Genomic DNA, 20790 nt, shown 5'->3' on the forward strand with positions numbered 1-20790 from the left:
GATTGGTGGAGGGGAGCCGCGTGTTGGGTTTGATTGGTGGGAAGAGGAGGGAGGGGCGGGAGAGGAGGGTGGGGGGACGGAGAGCCCGGAGGGACAAATGGGGCGGGCGGTGCTTCCGCATAGCAACGGGAGTGAGGGGCGTTGCTAAGGGCCGCGAGCGGCGCGGCCTGGGCGTTATCCCGGGATTGCTTTGGGGTTGTCCCGGATTTCCTCCGAAGTCGGCCCCAGTTTGGCGTTATCCCGGAATTCCCTTGGGAATATCCCAGATTTCCTCCGAAATCAGCCCAAATTTGGCGTTATCCCGGCATTGCCTTGGGGTTATCCCAGGATTGCCTTGGGAATATCCCGGATTTCTCCTGGGATTATCCCGGGTTTCTCTTGGGGCTATCCCAGGATTCCCCTGGCGTTATCCCGGGTTTCCCTTGACGTTATCCCAGATTTCCCTTGGGGTTATCCCGGGTTTCCCTTGGGGTTATCCCGGGTTTCCCTTGGGGTTATTCCGGATTTCCCCCAAAATCCTCTCCTTGGAATGGCAGAGAGGATGGGAAAGCAGAAAAGGGGAGCGAGGAGAAACCCCTATCTGTGGTTATCTGGGATAAAAAACAGGATTTCCCTGGAAATCAGGTCCCAGTCCATCATTTTGGAGTGGGAAAGATGACGGAAAAGTGGAAAAGAGAAGGGGAGCACAGGGAAATCCATATCTGTGGTTATCAGGGATAAAGAGCAGGATTTCCCATGGAAATCATCATTTTGGAACTGAGGCTTCATCAAGACCAATATATTTCTGTTTTTTACATTTCCCGCACATTTTTTGAGGGGTGGGAGTAAAGTTTGGAGTAAACCAGGTTATTCAGGCATGGGTGGAACACACACACTCCATTCAAAATTATGATTTAGTAGGATGATCTCAGAAGCTTTTCCCAACTTTTATGATTCTATAAATTCCTGCTTTTCAACCCCTGGGACAAAACCCACAATTCCCCCCCCCAAAAAAACCAAAAAACCCCCCACAGATTTGCCAGCAAGCACAAAGGAATCATTCAGTAGCTCTTGTATTTATATTTATTTGTCTTCAAAAGGCTGAGTTACAACTGAGGGGGGATGGAAATTAATGCATTAATAAACTATGCAGGGAGTTGTGCAAACTTAATTTCTGTCCTACAGCGAGAAGAAACAAAATCATTTTATGGCATGAGCAGTTCCAGGGGCTTTGTGATCCTTTCAACGCTGAGATTAATCAGTCACAAATGCACATTCCAGAGGAGGACAAAAATCATGTGAAAATCTCTTTATAGAGTTAATGAATGACTCACCTCCCTTCTCTCCTGAACAAGGCAGCCCAAGGAAAAATGCTCCAGAAAGGTGGAGATGAAGGATTCAGCTCTCAGGAGACAAAGTCAGGGATAAAAGTTCCTCTCAGCTCCAAAAGGAGCTGATTTAAGCTGTTTTAAGAAGGATTTGTGAGGCTGAATGGGGCTCTCCAACAAACAGCACTGCTTCAAAACCAAGTTCCACATGGAGGGAAAATAAGCAATAAATTTAAAATAGAGCCAGAGTTACTGAGGGAGGGTGTTCCCACTGATGGTGGGGTTTGGCAGAGAAACATCTACATTTCTTTACAGCCCTAAACCCTGAACTTTGAAACTATTTGCTTGGTCACTAAGTATTTATAATTAATTTATCTTTCTTTTTTTTTCCCCAGCTCCCCTTTCCAGAGTGGCTTAGAGGCAGCGAGTTCAAACTTAGGGACAAAGGGAAATAATCAGATTTATACTTTTTTTACCTTAAAAACGTTCATTTTTAAGTGTAGCTCAAGCTTAGCACGGGGTGGAAGCCCAAGACAAGACACCAGAGATGTGCTGTGTGTGTTCAGAGTGCAGAGGAATGATAGTGCTGGAGACTTATTGCCTGTAATTAGTCACAGAACAGGCTAATTAATCTCCACGAGGACAGCAGCACTCCCATTTGGTGAAGAGGAATGCCAGAGCAATGATCCAGGCAGGAGCACAGAAACAAAAAAAATCAATGTTTTAGATGGTTTTGTCTGGCTTTTCTGGGCTCTCAGCTGCTCCTGGAGGGAAGAACGTCCCCAGGATTTTGGATTTCCTGCTCTCTCATTCCTTCCAGGCTCCCTGGAGGGAATGGGTTGGATTCAGGGATGGATTTGGCCAGGTGGAAGATGAGCAGCCAAGTCCTGAATGTGCTCATGCAAAAAGAAACCTGCATCAACCTTGAATAAATGGAGAACAGGAGCAAGAGTGAGGATGCACCACTCTGCCTTCTGTTTGTTACTTGCGTTTCTGTGGAATGGGGACAGATTTGGCATCTTTTAGTCACATTTTCCAGTCACACTGGCTGTTCCATGCATCCAGCCAAGCCTTTAAAGCTGGGAGAGCTTGGCTGGGGCCAGGTTTGGGCAGGACACCTCCAGGGACAGCACAGCCTGGGGGATGAGGTTGTTCCTCCCCTGACTTCTCCTTTTTGTCCAAATCTTTGTCCATTCCGGACTTTTGCTGTGCTGGGAATGAGCTCACTGCGGTCTGTCCTGCTCTCTGTGCCTGTATCCTTGGGCCTCTGTGGCTGGAGGGACACAAGGAACAGAAATGTCAGAATACAAGGAATAAAAATGTCAGAACATGAGGAATTAAAATGTCAGAACATGAGCAATACAAATGTCAGCTTTAGCCACCCATTCTCCACATCTGAGTCACAGATTTCACCCCTTATTTTTATGCAATAGATGCATAAATAAATTTTAATAAATAAATGTTAATAAATAAATAAAATATTTAAATAAAATGAATTAATAAAGAAAATCAACAATTAGATTAATACTAATTGATATAATAGTAAATAATATTTAAATAATAAATTAAATATATAAACAAATGTACTTTTATGCATTAAAAGAATAAATAAATTTTAATAAATAAATGTATTTATTTAATATTTAAATAATATTGATTAATAAAGAAAATTAACAATTAAATTAATAATAATTAATATAATATCAAATAATATTTAAATAAGAAATAAAATAAATACATGTATTTTTCTGCATTAAATGCATAAATAAATGTTAATAAACAAATATATTTTTTATATTTAAATAAAATTAATTAATACATAAAATAATGATTAAATTATTAATAATTAATATAATGTTAATAATATATAGATAATAAATTTAATAAATAAAGAATTAAATGCATTTTTATGCATATGTCTCCGCTGTACTCTTCTTCCTCCTGCCTGCAATAAACTCCACTAGGAGGAGTCTTACTCCTAAAAACGGGGGGAAAAGGCCCAATTTTGGTCAGTCTGTGGTGAAACAAGAGCAGTGATGAGCACAGAATATCCCAGCCCTGGGGGCTCCTCTGTGGTTTTGGAATACATGAAACAGAAATCCCTCAGAGAGAGGAAGGAATGCAGGGTTTGAATTGGAACCTTTAGAGAAACTGAAATATATTCAGCCACACAGTAGGAGTGTAAGTTTTCATTTTAAGTAAGTGGAAATATATTTTAAGTGCCTTAAGTGAGTGTGTTAACTAGTAAAACCCTAAAGCCCAGCTTAAAGTTCAGTAGTGTTCCCTTTCACAAAATTAACTTAGCTCCAGACATAATGAAATTGCTTACACTCCTTTCTATTCCTTTCAAGCCTTCTGATGAAATCCTCTCTTCTATTCTTTTCGTATAGTTTTAATAGATCGTTTTCTTTTAATATAATCTATATCATAAAATAATAAATCAGCCTTCTGGAACATGGAGTCAAGATTCCCATCTCTTCCCTTGTCCTGGGACCCCTGTGAACACCCCCACGCTCATGCAATAAACAAGTGGTGTATTCATGCAATAAACAACTGAGGTATTCATGCAATAAACAACTGATGTACTCATGCAATAAACAACTTTATAACCACCAGCTCCTGTCTCTTTGAAGAGCCCAAACCTCTGGGAATCCATAAAATCAGAAAGTTTTGGGAAAGCTGCAAAAGGCCTCAGAGACAGCAGAACTGTCATTAGAGCTAAACTGTAGCCATGAGATTGGTCAGAAGAAAAATTATGTAAAATGTAGAAAAGCAAGGACAAATAGAACAATAATCTGTGTATTAACACTTGTCTAGAATAACTCCCTAAGCTACAGAAAAGTTTATCTAGTGAGATATTAGGAAGTTTTAAGCTTAATAATGGAGCTCTGTGCATTGTGCTTTAAGGCTCACAAGCAGGTATTGAATTTGAAATAAGCCTTGTTTTAACCAAAGGGATTTGTGCTTATAGTGGTTGGATGGAATTACTGTCAATATAGAATATATGCTATACAGATATAAATACTGTCAATATGCTTTTGCTTTGTGTGAATGGTCAAAAAACTCATAAAGTGAGTTGTAACACGAAGTTCTTTGTCTGCTGCCTGGGATGCGAGCTGCTGGCATCTTCCCATTGTCATAACCATGGAATGAGGCTGATGCTGGAAAATCAAACAGCTCCGGGCACATTCCCATCCTGTTGGTGATTTGTAGCCAGCCCCCAGCCAGCGATCCAAACCCTCTCCTGGCTGCCAGGATGCCTCAGCTCACCTGGCTGCCTGTGCACGGTGCGGCAGAGCCTCCTGCCCGGCTGGTTGCTGTACAGGGGCTGCACGCACACCCTGCCCCTGCTGCCCGAGGGCAGGTCACTCAGCAGCACGCTGTGCACCTGGGAAACACGGTGGGAGAGAGAGAATTTTGGTAAATTTTAATTAGGGATAAAATAAGAGAGAGAAAAAAAAAAAACCCACCACACCTATAAAATCCATTTTAACATTTGCGAAAACCCCAATATTATAATACAAATCCATGACACGCCGGCTTTCCCTCCCCGCGAACTCCTCGAGATTTCGCTGCATTTCAGTGCAGGCAAACCTCCCAAAAGCCGATATTTTCTGGTCCTTTCCTGACGCACCTGCGGGGACACGCTGAGCACGGAGGAGGCGCCGCTCTGGCGCCGGCAGCGCACCCGGTACCCCCGCACGGCCCCGGCCGCCGAGTCCCAGGAGGCTCTGACGCTGCTGGGACCCGCGTCCTCAAAGCGGAGGTGCCTCACCCTGGAGCCCTCTGCGGAGAGAAAATCCCTGTTGGTGCAGGGAATTGTTCCAGAGCGATCCCTGATCCCCCCCGGGGAATGCTGGAAACACAGCCTGGCTTTGGTGGAGAGAGAAAATCACTCTGCATCTTCCTGCTGGAGGAGATGAGAGGACACAGGCTCAGGGGAAAATGTAGGTGGGATATTGGGGAAAAGTTTTTTACAGAAAGGGTGATAAAGGTTTTTATGGAAAGGGGATAAGGTTCTGGAATGGCTGCCCAGGAAGGTGGTGGAGTCCCCATCTCTGGATGTGGCACTGGATGCCAGGGTTGAGTTCAGGGGTTGGGGCTGGGTTGGACTCAATGATCTTTGTCTCTTCCAACCTGGGGATTTTGAATAATAAAAATCCACCTAGGGACTGGATTCTGAATAATAAAAAAACTGGATTCTGAATAATAAAAAACTGGATTCTGAATAACAAAAATCCACCCAGGGACTGGATTCTGAGTCCACCCTGAGGCAGGTGACCCTCTAGGGCCACTCCTTGTGCTGCCCCCACTCACCTTCCAGGGTGCAGGCCTTGGCTGACAGGGATTTCTCCTTCCCAGACCTGTAGATGGCTGTCACTGTCACCAGGTAGGTGGTGTTGGGTGCCAGGTGCTGCACCAGGGTGCTGTTGTGGCTCCCGTCCACCTGCAGCAGCTTGGCTGAGTTCCCTGGCAGGGGCCCATAGAGCACCTGGTAGGTGGCCACGCTGTCCAGCACAGGAGCCCAGCTGACCTGGAAGCTGCGGGGCCCAGAGTCTGAGATGAGAACCTGAACTGGGCTGATTTCCTCTGGAAACAGTGGAGAGAGGTGTGGATGAGGATTTAATGAGAATTACTGGCCTGCATCATCTTGGGGTCCAGGGGTGTGGAATCAAAATCAACCCAGCAGGGAATTCAAATCAACGCAGCAAGGAACTGAAATCATCCCAGCAAGGAAGTAAAATCAACCCAGTGGAATTAAAATCAACCCGCTGAAATTAAAATCAACCCAGCAAGGAAGTAAAATCAACACAGTCAAATTAAAATCAACCCAGCAAAGAATTAAGTAAAATCAACCCAGCAAAAATTAAAATCAACCCAGCACAGAATTGAAATCAACCCAGTGGAATTGAAATCAGCCCAGCAAGCAGATGTTGATATTCATCCCACAGCTCAGCCCAAAGCAAAGGGTTTCTCTGCCTTTCAGCCAGAGCTGTTCTCACATGCAGAAAATTAATATTTTGTACAACTCCACCTTGACTTTGTCACCCCAGCCCAGTTTTCAGTTCGCCCCTTTTTGCGGGCTGCCCCCAGCATAAATCCGAGCTATTTTCTGCACAGAGAGGCCGATTTCTATCATTTTCTGCACAGAGAGGCTGATCCTGCTCCGAGTTCTTCCCCTCTCAAACCCAGACTTCCCTTAGGTCATTCTAGCATCCTCCATCTCCACCTCCAGCCCCAGGTGGGATCCTGTCCTTGTCCCCAAGGTCCAAGCCATGCCCCTTTACCTGGCACAGTGGTGACCCTGATTCCCCAAGGTCCAAGCATGTCCATTTCACCTGGCACAGTGGTGACCCTGGTCCCAGCCATGCCCTTTTACCTGGCAGAGTGGTGACCCTGGTACCTGGCAGGGTGGTGACCCAACCCCGAGTCCAACCAAACCTTTACGGGGTCTTCTAGGGTGCCCCCCAACGCCGCCCCAAGCAGCCTGTTGGCTGGTACCTGGCAGGGTGGTGCCCCAAGGCCCAAGCCATGCCCCTTACTGGAGGGTGCCTAGGTCAACAAGCATGCCCCTTTCTGCAGGGTGGTGACCCTGGTGACCCAAGGCCCAAGCCATGCCCCAAGCCATGCCCCTTTACCTGGCAGGGTGGTGACCCTGGTTCTCTGGGGAGGGAAGTAGTGCACGTTGGACTCGGGGATCAGCACCACCTCGTAGGTGGTTCCCGGTGCCAGCTGGCTGAGCACGAGGCTGCTCTGAGCGCCGGGCACCTGCAGGCTGCTCCTGGCAGCGGGCTGCCCGGCCGGGCCGTACTGCAGGCTGTAGAACCCGCTGTCCTGGGACAGCAGCTGCGGCCACAGCAGGCGGAAGCTGCTGGAGGTGACGTCGGTGGCGTGCAGCCGGTTGGCTCGGATGACATCTGGAAAAGGGACAGGGGACAGAGAGCACTGCTGGCATCAACCCCCAGGGCAGGAGCAGCTGCACTCCCCACCCGTCTGGGTCAGAGATGCAGCAGCCCTGAAGTCACCGAGGCGTGGTGGTGGATTAAAGTCTTTTTTTTTGACTCAAAAATGAGAGGTGTTTTAAGGGCTTTTATTTTATTTATTAACTTTTACTTATTAGCTTTTTATTTTTATTTTATTTTTTTTATCTTATTTTATTTTTAATATATTTACATTTTTATTTTCAATTTTATATAGTAATATTTATTATATTTATTTTTCCATTTAATTTTTATATTTTATATATACTTAATATAGAAATATTTAATATATATTCTTATTTTATATACTTACATTTCAACAATATTTTATATTTGATATTTTAATTTATTTTTATTAATTTTTAAATTCATATATATTTATATTTTATATTTAAACATTTTATATTTATACTTTAATATATTTTATATATTTGTCACATTTATATATTTTATATATTTATCACATTTATATATATTATGTCTCTATATTTATATTTATTTATATATTATATTTAAATATATAAACTTATATTTATTTAAATATGTTTATATACCTTATTATATTTCTATTTTACATATTTATATTTTTACATTTTTATTTGCATATTTATAGATTTTAAAATTTATTTTTATTTGCATGTTTATATATTTTAAAATTTATTTTTATTTTTTAGTTTAATGTGAAGGATGACACAATACAGACGTTATAATTTACATCATCACAATCTGAAGCCAACTCTTAATTATGATACATTATAAGTGTTTCTTAGCCAATCAGTTTTTATAACACTAAATTTATATATTTGTATATTTATTTAAATATATATTTATACATTTATTTAAATGTGTTTATATATCTTATTATATTTTATTTTATATACTTACATTTTGTATATTTTTATTTAAAATAAAATGCTGTAAATGTCTTAAAGATAATTATCGAAAATTATCTTTTATTACAGTGTATCTTTCACAGTTCTATTTCCCTGAAGCACCTAGCCTAGAGATCTGGTCTAGATTGAGAGATCTGGTCTGGATCTCTAATCTAGGGTAGAGAATGAATTCTCTACAAATTAATCTCCCAGTGGAAATCCCCAACCAGTGACACCAAACCAGTCAATCCCTGCACAAGAAGCAGCCCAGAGCGTGGCGAGCTCCATTTCTCCTGCTCTGTGCCGGTGCCCAGGGCAGAGGGCAGGGACTGGGCAGTGCCAGCCCTGCTGGGCCCAGCCCAGCTGAGGTCACCCCCTCCTGCAGGGCTCACAGAGCCCCCTTGTTCGGTGACATTCAGCACTCAGAGAGAGCCGAGGCACAGAATCCACAAAACCACAGAATCCACAGAATCCCAGAATTCTCAGAATCCACAGAATCACAAAATCTCAGAATTCACAGAATCACAGAATCCCAGAATTCTCAGAATTCACAGAATCACAGAATTCAGAGAACTCTCTGAATCACAGAATCCACAGAATCCACAGAACCACAGAATCCACAGAGTCCCAGAATTCTCAGAATTCACAGAATCACAAAATCCCAGAATCACAGAACCACAGAATCCCAGAATTCTCAGAATTCACAGAATCAGTGAGTTGGAAGAGCCCTTCAAGACCATTGAGTCCAACCCAGCCCCAACACCTCAACTCAGCCCTGGCACCCAGTGCCACATCCAGGCTTTGTTAAACACACCCAGGGATGGGGACTCCAGCACTTCCATGGTTCCTGAGAATTCCCAAAATTCTCCTAAATTCACAGAATTCCCCCAAATTCTCAGAATCCCCAGGTTGGAAGAGACCTTCAAGACCATCGAGTCCAACCCAGCCCCAACCCCTCAGCTAAACCCTGATACCCAGTGCCACATCCAGGCTTTGTTAAACACACCCAGGGATGGTGGCTGCTTCTTTTCGAGCCTTTTTTTGTGCTACCTTGGAGCTCCAGAGCACAAATTCCAGGCACAAACCCCTCTGGTGGTGCTGGGAAGCTCCCTCTGCTCCTTGACTCCTCTGACATGCCCATTTTGGGCAGAAATCCACTGTTCTCTGGTCTTCCAGAGGGGCACAAACACACAGGACTTTGTTTCTAACTCCAGGGAAGTGACACGGAGATCTCTTCTGTTTCTAAATTATTTTTAAGAGCCTTGAAGTGCCTCTAAATCCTTATGATAGAACCTTCCAACTCATGCTTAGAGCACTCTAGGCAACTCTCCCTGGCTCCCCATTGCACAGAGGCAAAGGGAGGCACAAAATCCCTCCCAAAGCTGCAGATTTGGGCTGCTCTGCCCTCCCAGACACGTCCTTTAGCCGGGAGAGGATCAGCTCTCCTCCTCTGAGCTGCTCTGAGCCCTGCCAGCTTCCCTGTACCAAATAAAACAGGCTCAGTTTTTCCTCTGAGCTGTTCCCTGGCAGGAACATTTCCCTGCTCTGTGCCCTGCCCATCCCATCCCATCCCATCCCATCCCATCCCATCCCATCCCATCCCATCCCATCCCATCCCATGTCCTGGGGCCCTGTACCCTTCTGGGAGCCCCACAAACCCCAGGGGCCAAGCCACAAAGGGACAGGGAGCACAGGAAAGGTCTCAGTGCTGCCAAAAATCCTGCCAAAAGCTCAGGGAATGGAAATTAGTGAGCTTGGAGCAAACTGTGAATGGAGGGGGCAGATCAAAGGACAAGGGGCAGGGAGCCCACAGCAAACAGCTCTGCCCCTTGTTGCCAGAGCCCTGGAAGTTTCAGCATATAAAGAGGGCAACAAAGCACAGGAAATAAAGAAATAAATGCCCACAATTGTGAGAAATGGATTTATAGAGAGTTCTCAAAGCAGAAGGCTCGCACAGTGAGCATCTGTGTGCAAACCTGGAGATGAGAAATGCTGATTTAGAAATGCCATGGAACAGTTCAGACATTGTGGGGAGAGAAATGGAACCGGAAAAGAAGTTTCAAAAGATGACCTTACAAAAAAGATTAGATGCTTTGGAGAAATAGAACTGTGAAAGATGCATTGTAGTAGGAGCCACGAGGGGTAATTTTAGATGATTGGCTTTAAAACATTTACAACATGGTGTAGCTAAAGCAAATAAACAAAAAACACTTATAATGGATTATAATTAAGAAATAATTAACTTCTGATTGCAATAGTGTGAATTCTAACATCTGTATTGTCTCACCCTTCTCATGAGACTGAAAATAAAAGTCTTTAAAACACCTCTCAGTTGCCCCATCTCTGGGTCAGAAAAGAGTTTAATCCAACACACAATGTGTTCCACAGCCCCTCTGCTCCCAGAGGGAAGCAGCAATAATAAATAATAAAATAAAAATAATAAAAAAAAAATAATAATATTCTGTACTGGACTGAGCCAGTGCCTGCCTGGTGACACTTTCCCTCCACCTCCTGCCTCCTGGGGACTCCAAACACCATTGTGCAGCCAGGAGCTCTGCAGAGATCAGGATCGGATTTGCAGGAATGCTGCTGGCTTCATGATGAGGGTAAGAAAAACCAGCAGCAAGAACAGCAAGAACAGGACAGATTTGTCCCAAATCCCAGCTGCAGCTTCTCAGACTCAGACTAGGACAGGTTCCCCTGCAGTTTTCAGACCCAGGTTAGCTAGGATTTCTGCCTGGCTGCAAGAGAACCTGTAAAATCTGGGTCTGAGAAGCTGCAGCTGGGATTTTGGGACAAATCAAAATCACTTCTGTGTTCTGGTTCTGTTTGATGTGAGTGGGGCAAGGTTCTGGTTCTGGCAGGGGGGACAGAGCTCCAAGCCTTCCCTGCAGCAGGACTCACAAAATCAGATTTGCAGGAATGCTACTGGCTTCATGATGACGGTAAGAACAAAACAGCAGCAAGAACAGGACAGATTGGTCCCAAATCCCAGCTGCAGCTTCTCAAACCCAGTTTGGGACAGGTTCTCCTGCAGCTTCTCTGACCCAGATTGGGACAGGTTCTCCTGCAATTTCTCAGACCCAGATTAACCAGGATTTCTGCCTGGCTGCAGCAGAACCTGTAAAATCTGGATCAGAGAAGCTGCAGCTGGGATTTGGGACAAATGTCTTCTGGTTCTGTTTGATGTGAGTGGGGCAGGGTTCTGGTTCTGGCAGGGGGGACAGAGCTCCGAGCCTTCCCTGCAGCAGGACTCACCCAGGGCCTGGTTTTGGGTCAGAAATGCTCCGCCCTGAGCACATGTGGGACGTGGTGATGCTCAGGGCTTGCAGGCTCCTGCAAAGCCTGGCTCAGGAGCTGGTGCCAGAGGCTGGCAGGAGCCAGCAGCCCCGGCCTAGCCGGGCTGGGCGCGGAGCAAGCGGCTGCAGGCGCCGGGCTGATGTCAGCTCGCAGGAATGCCTCGGTTTCACAACCAAGAGGGTCCTTCCCCAGCACCAAATGCCACATTTGGGGCGCACCTGAGATCCAACAGAAGGAGCCTGAGCTCCTGCACAGCCTGAGAACCTTCCCCTCCCTCTGGGCAGGGTGGAGGCGCCTGCCAGGAGCCAGCTGTGCCGCAGCTGCATTCTGCACAATTCCTGCATGGGCTGAGGAAGAACAGGCAAGGAGCACCCCCAGCCCCTGTCCTGAGCAGCTCTGGAGCCATTTCAGCTCCAGCACATCTCAGAGGTGTCTCCCTGTGCAGGCTGAGCCCACCTGAGGCAGCAGCAGCTTGGCAGGAAGCCTTGGTTTGGAATTTCTGTGGAGCAGGCAGGAAACAGCCCAGCCTGGAGAGGAGATGGAAGGAGGAGAGCAGCTCCTGACAAAGCTTGTTTGTGCCTCTCCAGAAGCCTCCTCGGCTTTTTTTGAGTTTTTTTAAGAGTAGCAGGAGATGAAGATAAGAGAGCAGTGATAATTAAACCAGTCTGGGCCATTCCAGGGCTGGAATTAATTAATTCCTGCCTGCCAAGGTGCTGCCTGTCCCTGCCATGCCAGGAGGGTGCTGGCTGAGGGCTGCCTCCTCCAGGTAGGCAGCAGTGGATTTATGGGGTTTTATTAATGTGAAATCAGATGATGTGACCAAAATATGGCACTTTGCAAGCCCTGGATTCCTTTGGGAATCTCACCTGGCATTAAAATCCCAGCCCAGGAGGTTTCAGACCTGCTGGACTCACAGAATGGATGCTGCTCTCAGGCACAGCAGTCCTGACCCCTGTAGGTTTTATATCTCCTTTGTTCTTTTGGGGTTTCACCCAAAAGGACACGGCTGGGACTCCCCAAATCTTTGTTCTTTTGGGGTTTAACCCAAAAGGACACAGCTGGGACTCCCCAAACCTTTGTTCTTTTGGGGTTTCACACAAAACAGCACAGCTGTGAGTCTTCTTTGTTCTTTTGGGGTTTAACCGAAAAGGACACGGCTGGGACTCCCCAAATCTTTGTTCTTTTGGGGTTTCACCCCAAAGGACACAGCTGTGACTCCTCTTGGTTCTTTTGGGATTTAACCCAAAAGGATATGACTGTGCCTCCCCAAACCTTTGTTCTTTTGGTGTCTCACCCCAAAGGACGCAGCTGTGACTCTCCAAACCTTTGTTCCTTTGGGGTCTCACACAAAAGGACATGGCTGTGCCTCCCCTTTGCCCTTTTGGGGTCTCCCACTGCAGGCAGCTGTGGCACAGTGCCATTTCCAGTGGCATTTCCCCCTCTGCAGCCCTGTGAGGGGCACAGAATTCACCTTGGCCTGCCGAGGCAGGGCTGGGCTGTTCCTCCAAGGGCTCTGCTGGCCAAGTCAGGCCGGGGATCTGGCAGACGTGGAACACGTTAGAACGGGGATTTATGGAACAAAAACATTCCTTTCCTATAGCCTCAATGCTGACAGCAGGCACTGTCCTGAGTTGTGTTTTTTAAGAGAACAACTGCAGGAGTTGGAGGTCTCAGCCGCTGATGGTGAATTTTAGGGAGTCGGATCTATCCCAAACAAGAGCTGGAAGGAGCTGACAGGAACAAATCCTTGCCAGGGACACACATCCCATTTTAGATGCGCTCAACACGTTTGTGTTCCTCTGTCAGCTGGCACAGAGACAGAAACTTTTGAGAGAAAAAAAAAGAAAAACCACCCTGAGCGTGAAAATCAACTCAGGGGGCTCAGGCACTTTGTGTCCACAGTTTGCTGAGGTGAAATCATTCCAGTTTGGGAAACTTTTGGTTAACAGGCTGTGCAGGTGGGGCGTTTTTGAGCTCTGCCTGGGGTGTGCAGATGCCTGACCTGCATGACTCATCCCAAAGACTTGTGGGGTTTTAAGGAATTCAGATCTTTTGAGTTCCTCCTTCCCAGCTGAACTCCTCACAAGCACAAGCTCACCTCACCGAGGGGAATCTGTCCCACTCACTCAAATATTCCAAGGGCAAATATTTGTCCCAGACCTCCCAGGAGCCTTGGTTTGTACTTGGACCTGTGGCAGGGATTTGGTAATGGGATTCTGGTGATAATTGCCTATATAAATGAACCAATTACTCAAAGCTGTGCCTGTCTGGAGACAGACACAGGTTTTTCTTTAGTATTATATAGTATGGTTATAATATATAATACTAATAATGTATAATAAATATATGTATAATAATATAGAATTAATGTAATATAATATCGTTTAATAAAGGAATTGCTCAGCCTTCTGAATCATGGGGTCAGAGCACATTATTCCCTTTAGTATAGTTATAATACAATTAATGTATATTATATATTATTAGATAAATATATTATTATATACATATACTAACATATATTTTATATGTATATAATATATAATATATAATATATATATTAAGAACATACTAATGCATATTATATATTTGTATACTGTATATATGTATATATAGTATAATGTATATTATTAATGTATATATATTATTATTGTAATATAGTTTAATAAAGCAATTGTTCTGAATCATGAAGTCAGAGCATGTTATTCTCTTTAGTATAGTTATATATAATATAGTATTAATATAATACTACATATATAATGACTATAATTATATATACATATAATATATATAATAGAGAATATATACAATATTATATTAATTATATAATATATTATATATTATATGTGTTATATATTATATAAAATAGATAATATATATAATTATATATAATATATAATACTTACATAATATATTATATAATTAATATAATACTATATATACTATACTCTATTAATACTATATTATATTAGTAGTATTAATATAATATAGTATAATATACTATATTATAATATTTATAATATTATATAGTATAATATTATATAGTATAATATTATATAGTATAATATTATATAATACAATACAATATAATATAATATAGCAATTGTTCAGCGTTCTGAACCATGGGGCCAGAGCTCATTATTCCCTTTAATATAGTCATAATATAGTATTAATCTCATATAATATAGTTTAATAAAGGAATTGTTCTGAACCATGGAGTCAGAGCACGCTATTCCCCAGCTGGGGGATCACCCACACCAACAGGTCACAACCTGCACCATCTGAACCCCAGGCTGAGCCCTGCTGCCCTGTCCCCGTGCCAGCTTACCTCGGATGGCGTCCCTGAGCTGCTGGGTGATGATGGGCAGGTCATCCACGTCCACAAAGTGCAGGTGGGTGTCCGAGGGCGGGCTGGCGGCCGCCGACAGCTGCAGGAAGTTCCCGCGGCCGGTGCTGACGATGAACACGGTCACGCCCATGTCCTTCAGCAGCTGCATGGGCTCCGAGATGTCATCCGTGGAGAAGCCATCCGTCACCCACAGCAGCACCTTGGGCACGTCAGGCCTGGCCCCAGCCTCGCTGCTGAAGAGCTTTTCCTTGGCCAAGGACAGCGCCTTGCCCGTGTTGGTGTCGCCCATGCGCTGCCGCGTGCCCCCGATGGCTTTCCTCAGGGAGTCCCCGCTCAGGTGCTGGTCAAAGGGGAACTCCATGCTGGGAGTGGTGCTGATGTGGATGATGCTGGTCTGCACGTCCCTGGGGCCGAAGGTGAAAGGGTGCAGGAGGTCCCACATGAACTCCTTGACTTTGGAGAACTCATAGCGGGAGACGCTGGCAGAGCTGTCCAGCAGGAGCAGGAGGTCGCCCTCGGTGTTGGAGGTGGATGGCAGGGGAGCTGGCAAGGCAGAGAGAGAGGGAGCTGCATCAGTGCAGTGCTGTGAGCCCAAAACCTGCACGGTCTGGGGAGCCACAGCCGTGTCCTTTGGGGTGAAACCCCAAAAAGCAAAGGTTTGGGGAGTCCCAGCTGTGTCCTTTTGTGTGAAACCTCAAAAGGACAAAGAGGAGTTGCAGCCAAATCCTATTGGGTAAAACCCCAAAAGAACAAAGGTTTGGGGAGTCACAGCCAAATCCTTTTGGGTGAAACCCCAAAAGAACAAAGGGGAGGCACAGCTGTGTCTTTTTGTGTGAAACCCCAAAAAGCAAAGGTTTGGGGAGTCAGAGCTGTGTCCTTTTGTCTGTACCCTGCAGCTCTGGGGTACCATATCCCACATCCCTTAAATGCTGCTTTTCCCCATTACTCGTTGCTGTTAATTACTCATTGCTGTTAATTAGGGAGAGCCCCATCCTGACCCCACGGGGCTCTGCCTTGGTTAACCAAACAGCTGCAGGGCAGGGGGGTGTTTTGGGACCCTCTGTGGGCCAAGCAGAAGCTTCTCCTTCATTCCAACCCCATCCCATGTGTGACCCTCACTCCTGCACGAGATGGAAACAAATTCCTCCTGTTCAGCAGAAAGAATCCATAAAAAAAATAAAAATAAAACCGAGACAAAGGCTCTGCCCCCACCAACCCCACCCATCTGTGACACTGACTCCTGCACGAGATGGAAACAAATTCCTCCTGTTCAGCAGAAAGAATCCATAAAAAAAAAAAAAATAAAACCAAGACAAAGGCTCTGCCCCCATCAGGAGCGTGGCAAGGCTCACAAAGCAACCAGACACTGAAATCAGCCTCCCCTGCAGGTCCAGGCTCCCAATTCCCTCATCCTTCCTCCTGCTCCTTGTCCTGCATCCAGCACAAACATGCCATCCGTGCCAGAGGTGGAGGTTTGGAAGCACCGAATCCCTGCTCACGCAAGCAGCTGCTGCTCTCAGGCACTTCAGACAGCGTGGCCAGGTGCCAGACGAGGATTTCTCATTTTCAGGGGGGACCTGGAGCACCCATGAGCATTTTCCTGCCTCCTGGAGTGTCAGGGATAACTCAGATGTGACCCCCGAGCTCTGCTGGGGCCTGGGCAGGGACAGGGACACAGCAGGGCCCTGCTGTCACCCCCTGCGTGAGCCTGGGTCGATGCCCCGGGCTCTGAAGTGTTTTGAAGGGCTGGATTGGGGAAGCAAAAGGTCCCCATGGAAACACAACGCTGCCTGCTGGCTTTTGCAGGAGGAGGAAAGCAGCTGGCCAGGCTTCCCCCGATGCTGACAGGAGACATCCGGGCTGGGAGCGGAGCACAGCCTGATCCACACAGCCCCGGAGCTCTGGGGCTCCCTCACAGCCAGCAGGGATCAGCTCCTGGCCGGGGTAACTCTGCTGGACACCGCGCTGTTGTCCTCTCGCTGCTTGGGTTGGAAACCTGGGCGCTGAGGGTTTTAAATTTTCAGTGTTTAAAGGTACAGACCCCAAAGAGAGCCCTTCTCCACATCCCCAGGTCAGTGCAGTGTTCCAAAATGGAATGCCAGAACTGGGATTGTGGGTGTGGAGTTGGTTAGAAGTGTGTAAAATCACAGGGTGGAAAACCTGAGTTTGGGGTTTTAGAATATAGAAATAAATATGAAGCAAGATGGAGGTTTTAGGGTGGAGACAGGTTGTTCTTCTTTACCTCCTTCTTCCTTCTTCCCCATGGGTGAAGTGTTCCTGTCCCTGTGCCACCAGAGCACCTCTGGACAAGGCACCAGGAGCTGTGCCAGGCTGGGATGGGCATCTCCTGCCCACAGGGGCAGAGGCCAAAGGCAGCTCATGCCAAAGGCAGCTCATCCCAAACCCTGATCAGCCCCAAACCCAGCCCAACCCCAACCCAGCTGGTCCCAAACCCACAGCCAGCCTCTGGAGCAGGGCACAGCCCTTGTGGAATGCCAAGGCTGCCTCTGTCACAGCCCCTGAAGGCCTGAGCATTGTTCAGAGCCGGGCTGGGAAATGCCACGGGTTGGGGAAAATGCCACGGGTTGGGAAAATGCCACGGGCTGCTCCCGGGGTGGCAGGACAATGGGAATTGCTGCTGCCGGGGTGGACGTGGAGAGCTGGGACAATGCCAGGAGCTGCAGAACTGTCCCTGCCCCAGTGGGACACTGAGGGACAAAATCCAGCCTGGGACACAGGGACAGATCCAGCGGGACACGGAGGGACAGACCCGCGGTTCCCTCTGGTTCCCCAGCGGATTGCAGTTCCCAGGTGCCCTGAAAACCAACCAGAACCATCCTGCAGGCACAGAACCAACTCTGCAGGTACTGAAACCAAACAGAACCATCCTGCAGGCACAGAACCAAACAGAACCATCCCTGCAAGCACAGAACCTTCTCTACATCAGGACAGACAGAACTGCAGCAGCTCAGCCACCACTGAGGGGTGAGTCCTGTGCAGGAATGGGACACCATCCATCCCTCCATCCATCCATCCCTCCATCCATCCCTCCATCCATCCCTCCATCCATCTGTCTGTCTGTCTGTCTGTCCATCCCTTTCCCAGTTCCAGCTCTGCAGGGCTGCCCCGTTATCGTTTCCCATCTGCAGCTCCCAGGAGAAAGAAAAGCTGAAGTTTCAAAGCCGAAGCGATTGAATTACAGAGAACAGAGCGTCAATCACTGCTGGCTGCTCTCAGAGCCCCCGGTGAGGAGCGAGCAGTTTTCCACGGGGTTGCTTTAACTCTGTACATTTCTGAACAATTTCCTCTTCCCCACCGGCAACAAACGCCACAAAATCACACTCTAAGCAATTTCTTTCTGCAATTGCAGACAGGTTTCTTGTGCACAAGACTTCTAAACACCCAAAGCAGCACCACGGGCTCAGTTTTTATTCTGAGAAGGGTTTTTGAGGCGAGCAGGAGGCAAAGAACGGGGTAAAGCAGCGCAGGAACGCTTCACCTTCCCAGGCACTCACCTGGCTCAGGTGTGTCCTGCCCCACGGCAAAATGCAGCCACAGAAAAAGGAAAAGCAGCACCACAGGCTCAGTTTTTATTCTGAGAAGGGTTTTTGAGGTGAGTAGGAGGGACGGAAGGGGGTAAAGCAGCGCAGGAACGCTTCACCTTTCAGGCACTCACCTGGCTCAGGTGTGTCCTGCCCCACGGCAAAATGCAGCCACAGAAAAAGGGAAAACACCACCTTGGCCAACATAGCAGAGCCTGGTCCTGCCCCAACCACCTTAAATCCACCTGAGGGGGCCCAGCAAAGCCCGAGCTCAGTCATAGTCCGGGTCCAGCAGCCCCCAAAGCCATCCTGCAGCTCCGTCCGGGTTCGGCTGCGCTGGGCTGCGAGCTCTGGCTCCTGCAGGGAATTTTCTTTCCTCCCCCCCAACTCCTTTTAAAGCCATAAATCCATCCTGACAGCCAGGGCTGGAGGAGAGGCAGCTCCTGCTGCTCGTCCTGCTCCTCTTCTGCCGGGTTAAGCTCGCCCCAGGAGCGCGGTTTAGTCTGTGTGCAGCTGGGCTTGGCTTGGAAAAAATTAAAAATATATATATATATATGTATATATCCCTGTAGATACAACTTTGGCCCTGAGAGGCACTGGCAGCAGGCCAGGAACTACAGGGAATAAAAAGAAAAAAAACCAAAAAAGAAATAAAAAAAAGGAAAGAAAAGCTGCGAGAAATCCAAAGTCCTGCTGGTGTGGAATGAGCTGGAAGAAGGCAAAAGGCGTTTATAAAGGAAAGGAGGAGTGGGGAAGGCAGGGAGCTGCCCTGCCCCGGGAATATTGGCCAATCTGCTGGGAGGAGCATTGGGAGCATTGCTCAGCCCTGAGCTGCCCACGGGGCCCTCCCGGCGCTGGGGACACGCGGGCGGTGTCCCCTGTGTCCCCCCGACAGGAAAATTAATGCACAAACCCCAAAAAATTAATCCAAACACCAAAAAATTAGTCCACAAACACCAAAAAATTAGTCCACAAACACCAAAAAATTAGTCCACAAACACCAGGAAATTAATTGACAAACACCTTTGCTGAACGCTTCAGAGGGAGGAGAGGCTGATTGAGATCCCTAAATTCCTAAAATCTAACACAGACATCCACCTGCTCCCATTATATCCCATAATATCCCACCAAATCCCATCCCATCCTCCTCCTGCCCCATCTCCAGACCCATCCAGAGCCCCTTGCTGCATAAATGGAGATGATTCCCTTCCATTCCTCACTTCCCAATTTTATAATTAAAATTATAATTAATACTACATTTTATTAAAATGTTCTTAAATTTTATTAAATCATTAATATTAATTTTATTAAATTTTATTAAATAATTAATATTAATTTTTAATAAACTGCACCTCTCTGAGTTGCCTCCCCTCTTTCCAAAGGATTTCTTGAAAGCTTCAGAGGGAGGAGAGGCTGATTCAGATCCCTAAATTCCTAAAACCTAACCGAGACATCCACCTGCTCCCATTATATCCCATAATATCCCACCAAATCCCATCATATCCCACTATAATTCTCACAATTAAAAGGCAAATATCATGTATAGATGTTAGGAGAAATTTTATAGATTTATAGGTATGTTTTATAGATTTATAGTTATGTGTTATAAATTTATAGTAATGTGTTATAAATTTATAGTTATCTGTTATAAATTTATAGTTATCTGTTATAGATTTATAGTTATGTTTTATAGATTTTAGTTATGTGTTATAGATTTTTTGGTATATTTTATAGATTTTTAGTTACATTTTACCCCCCGTGAGCTGCAATCAGGGTTTGGGTTGGGGACATTGGGGAGGGTGGGATGGTCACTGTGGCAGCACCTGATCAACAATCAAGATTTAAGGGTTTAAACTCCACCATGGACAGAGAAGAAGCAGCTGATGGGCAGAATTTTGGGGCAGAATTTAAAGGGTTAAAAGGCAAAAAATCCTGGTGGGAAAAATCCTCTGCTCCTGGCTCGGTTATATTTCCTCCATTCATTCCTCTGTTCTATTTCTGATAAGGTTTTAATAAACCTTTCTCAATTTTTTGGACGTGAGCAGCATTTCTCACAAGCTCGCCCACTTCGAAGGTGATTTCTGCTAATTAATTTCTGCTAATTAACGAATTTCTGCTCAGCTGCAGACTCAGCTTCATCGCCCTGACCCCAGAAATGCCAGCCTGGGTCAGGCCGGGGTTTGTCACTTCTCAGTTACCACCAGGTCACGCAGGGCTCAGCCTGGAGTCATCTCTTATTTTTGTTTGACTTGGAAGACAAACTACAAAAATAGAAGTGTTTACATCTAACAAACACCAGTTTTATGTTTCTCAGAGGATGAGCAGTGCCGGGAATGACTCCTCCTTGGTTTTGTGAAGAGATTTGGAGTGATTCGATAGATTTATAGAATATATTATTTAAATTTATCTATTAAAAGTGATGTTAAAATTTATATTACTATT

The 20790-nt window shown here is 45.9% G+C and overlaps 1 protein-coding gene across 1 annotated transcript; it reads right to left on the minus strand.

The window, feature by feature from the left end:
• Positions 1-1042: 1042 nt before the first annotated feature.
• VWA1 (von Willebrand factor A domain containing 1) lies at positions 1043-19037 on the minus strand. The gene is made up of 7 exons (XM_030963787.1): positions 18483-19037; positions 14786-15349; positions 6947-7225; positions 5625-5897; positions 4942-5093; positions 4578-4695; positions 1043-2580 (listed from the first exon to the last, which is right to left on the minus strand). Exons 1-7 carry the CDS (start codon positions 18625-18627, stop codon positions 2531-2533), a joined length of 1581 nt encoding a protein of 526 aa, XP_030819647.1. The 5' UTR covers positions 18628-19037; the 3' UTR covers positions 1043-2530.
• Between the last annotated feature and the right edge of the window lie 1753 nt (positions 19038-20790).

This window comes from Camarhynchus parvulus, chromosome 21, assembly GCF_901933205.1.
Source record: "Camarhynchus parvulus chromosome 21, STF_HiC, whole genome shotgun sequence".
In the NCBI taxonomy this organism is placed as follows: Eukaryota; Metazoa; Chordata; class Aves; order Passeriformes; family Thraupidae; genus Camarhynchus; species Camarhynchus parvulus.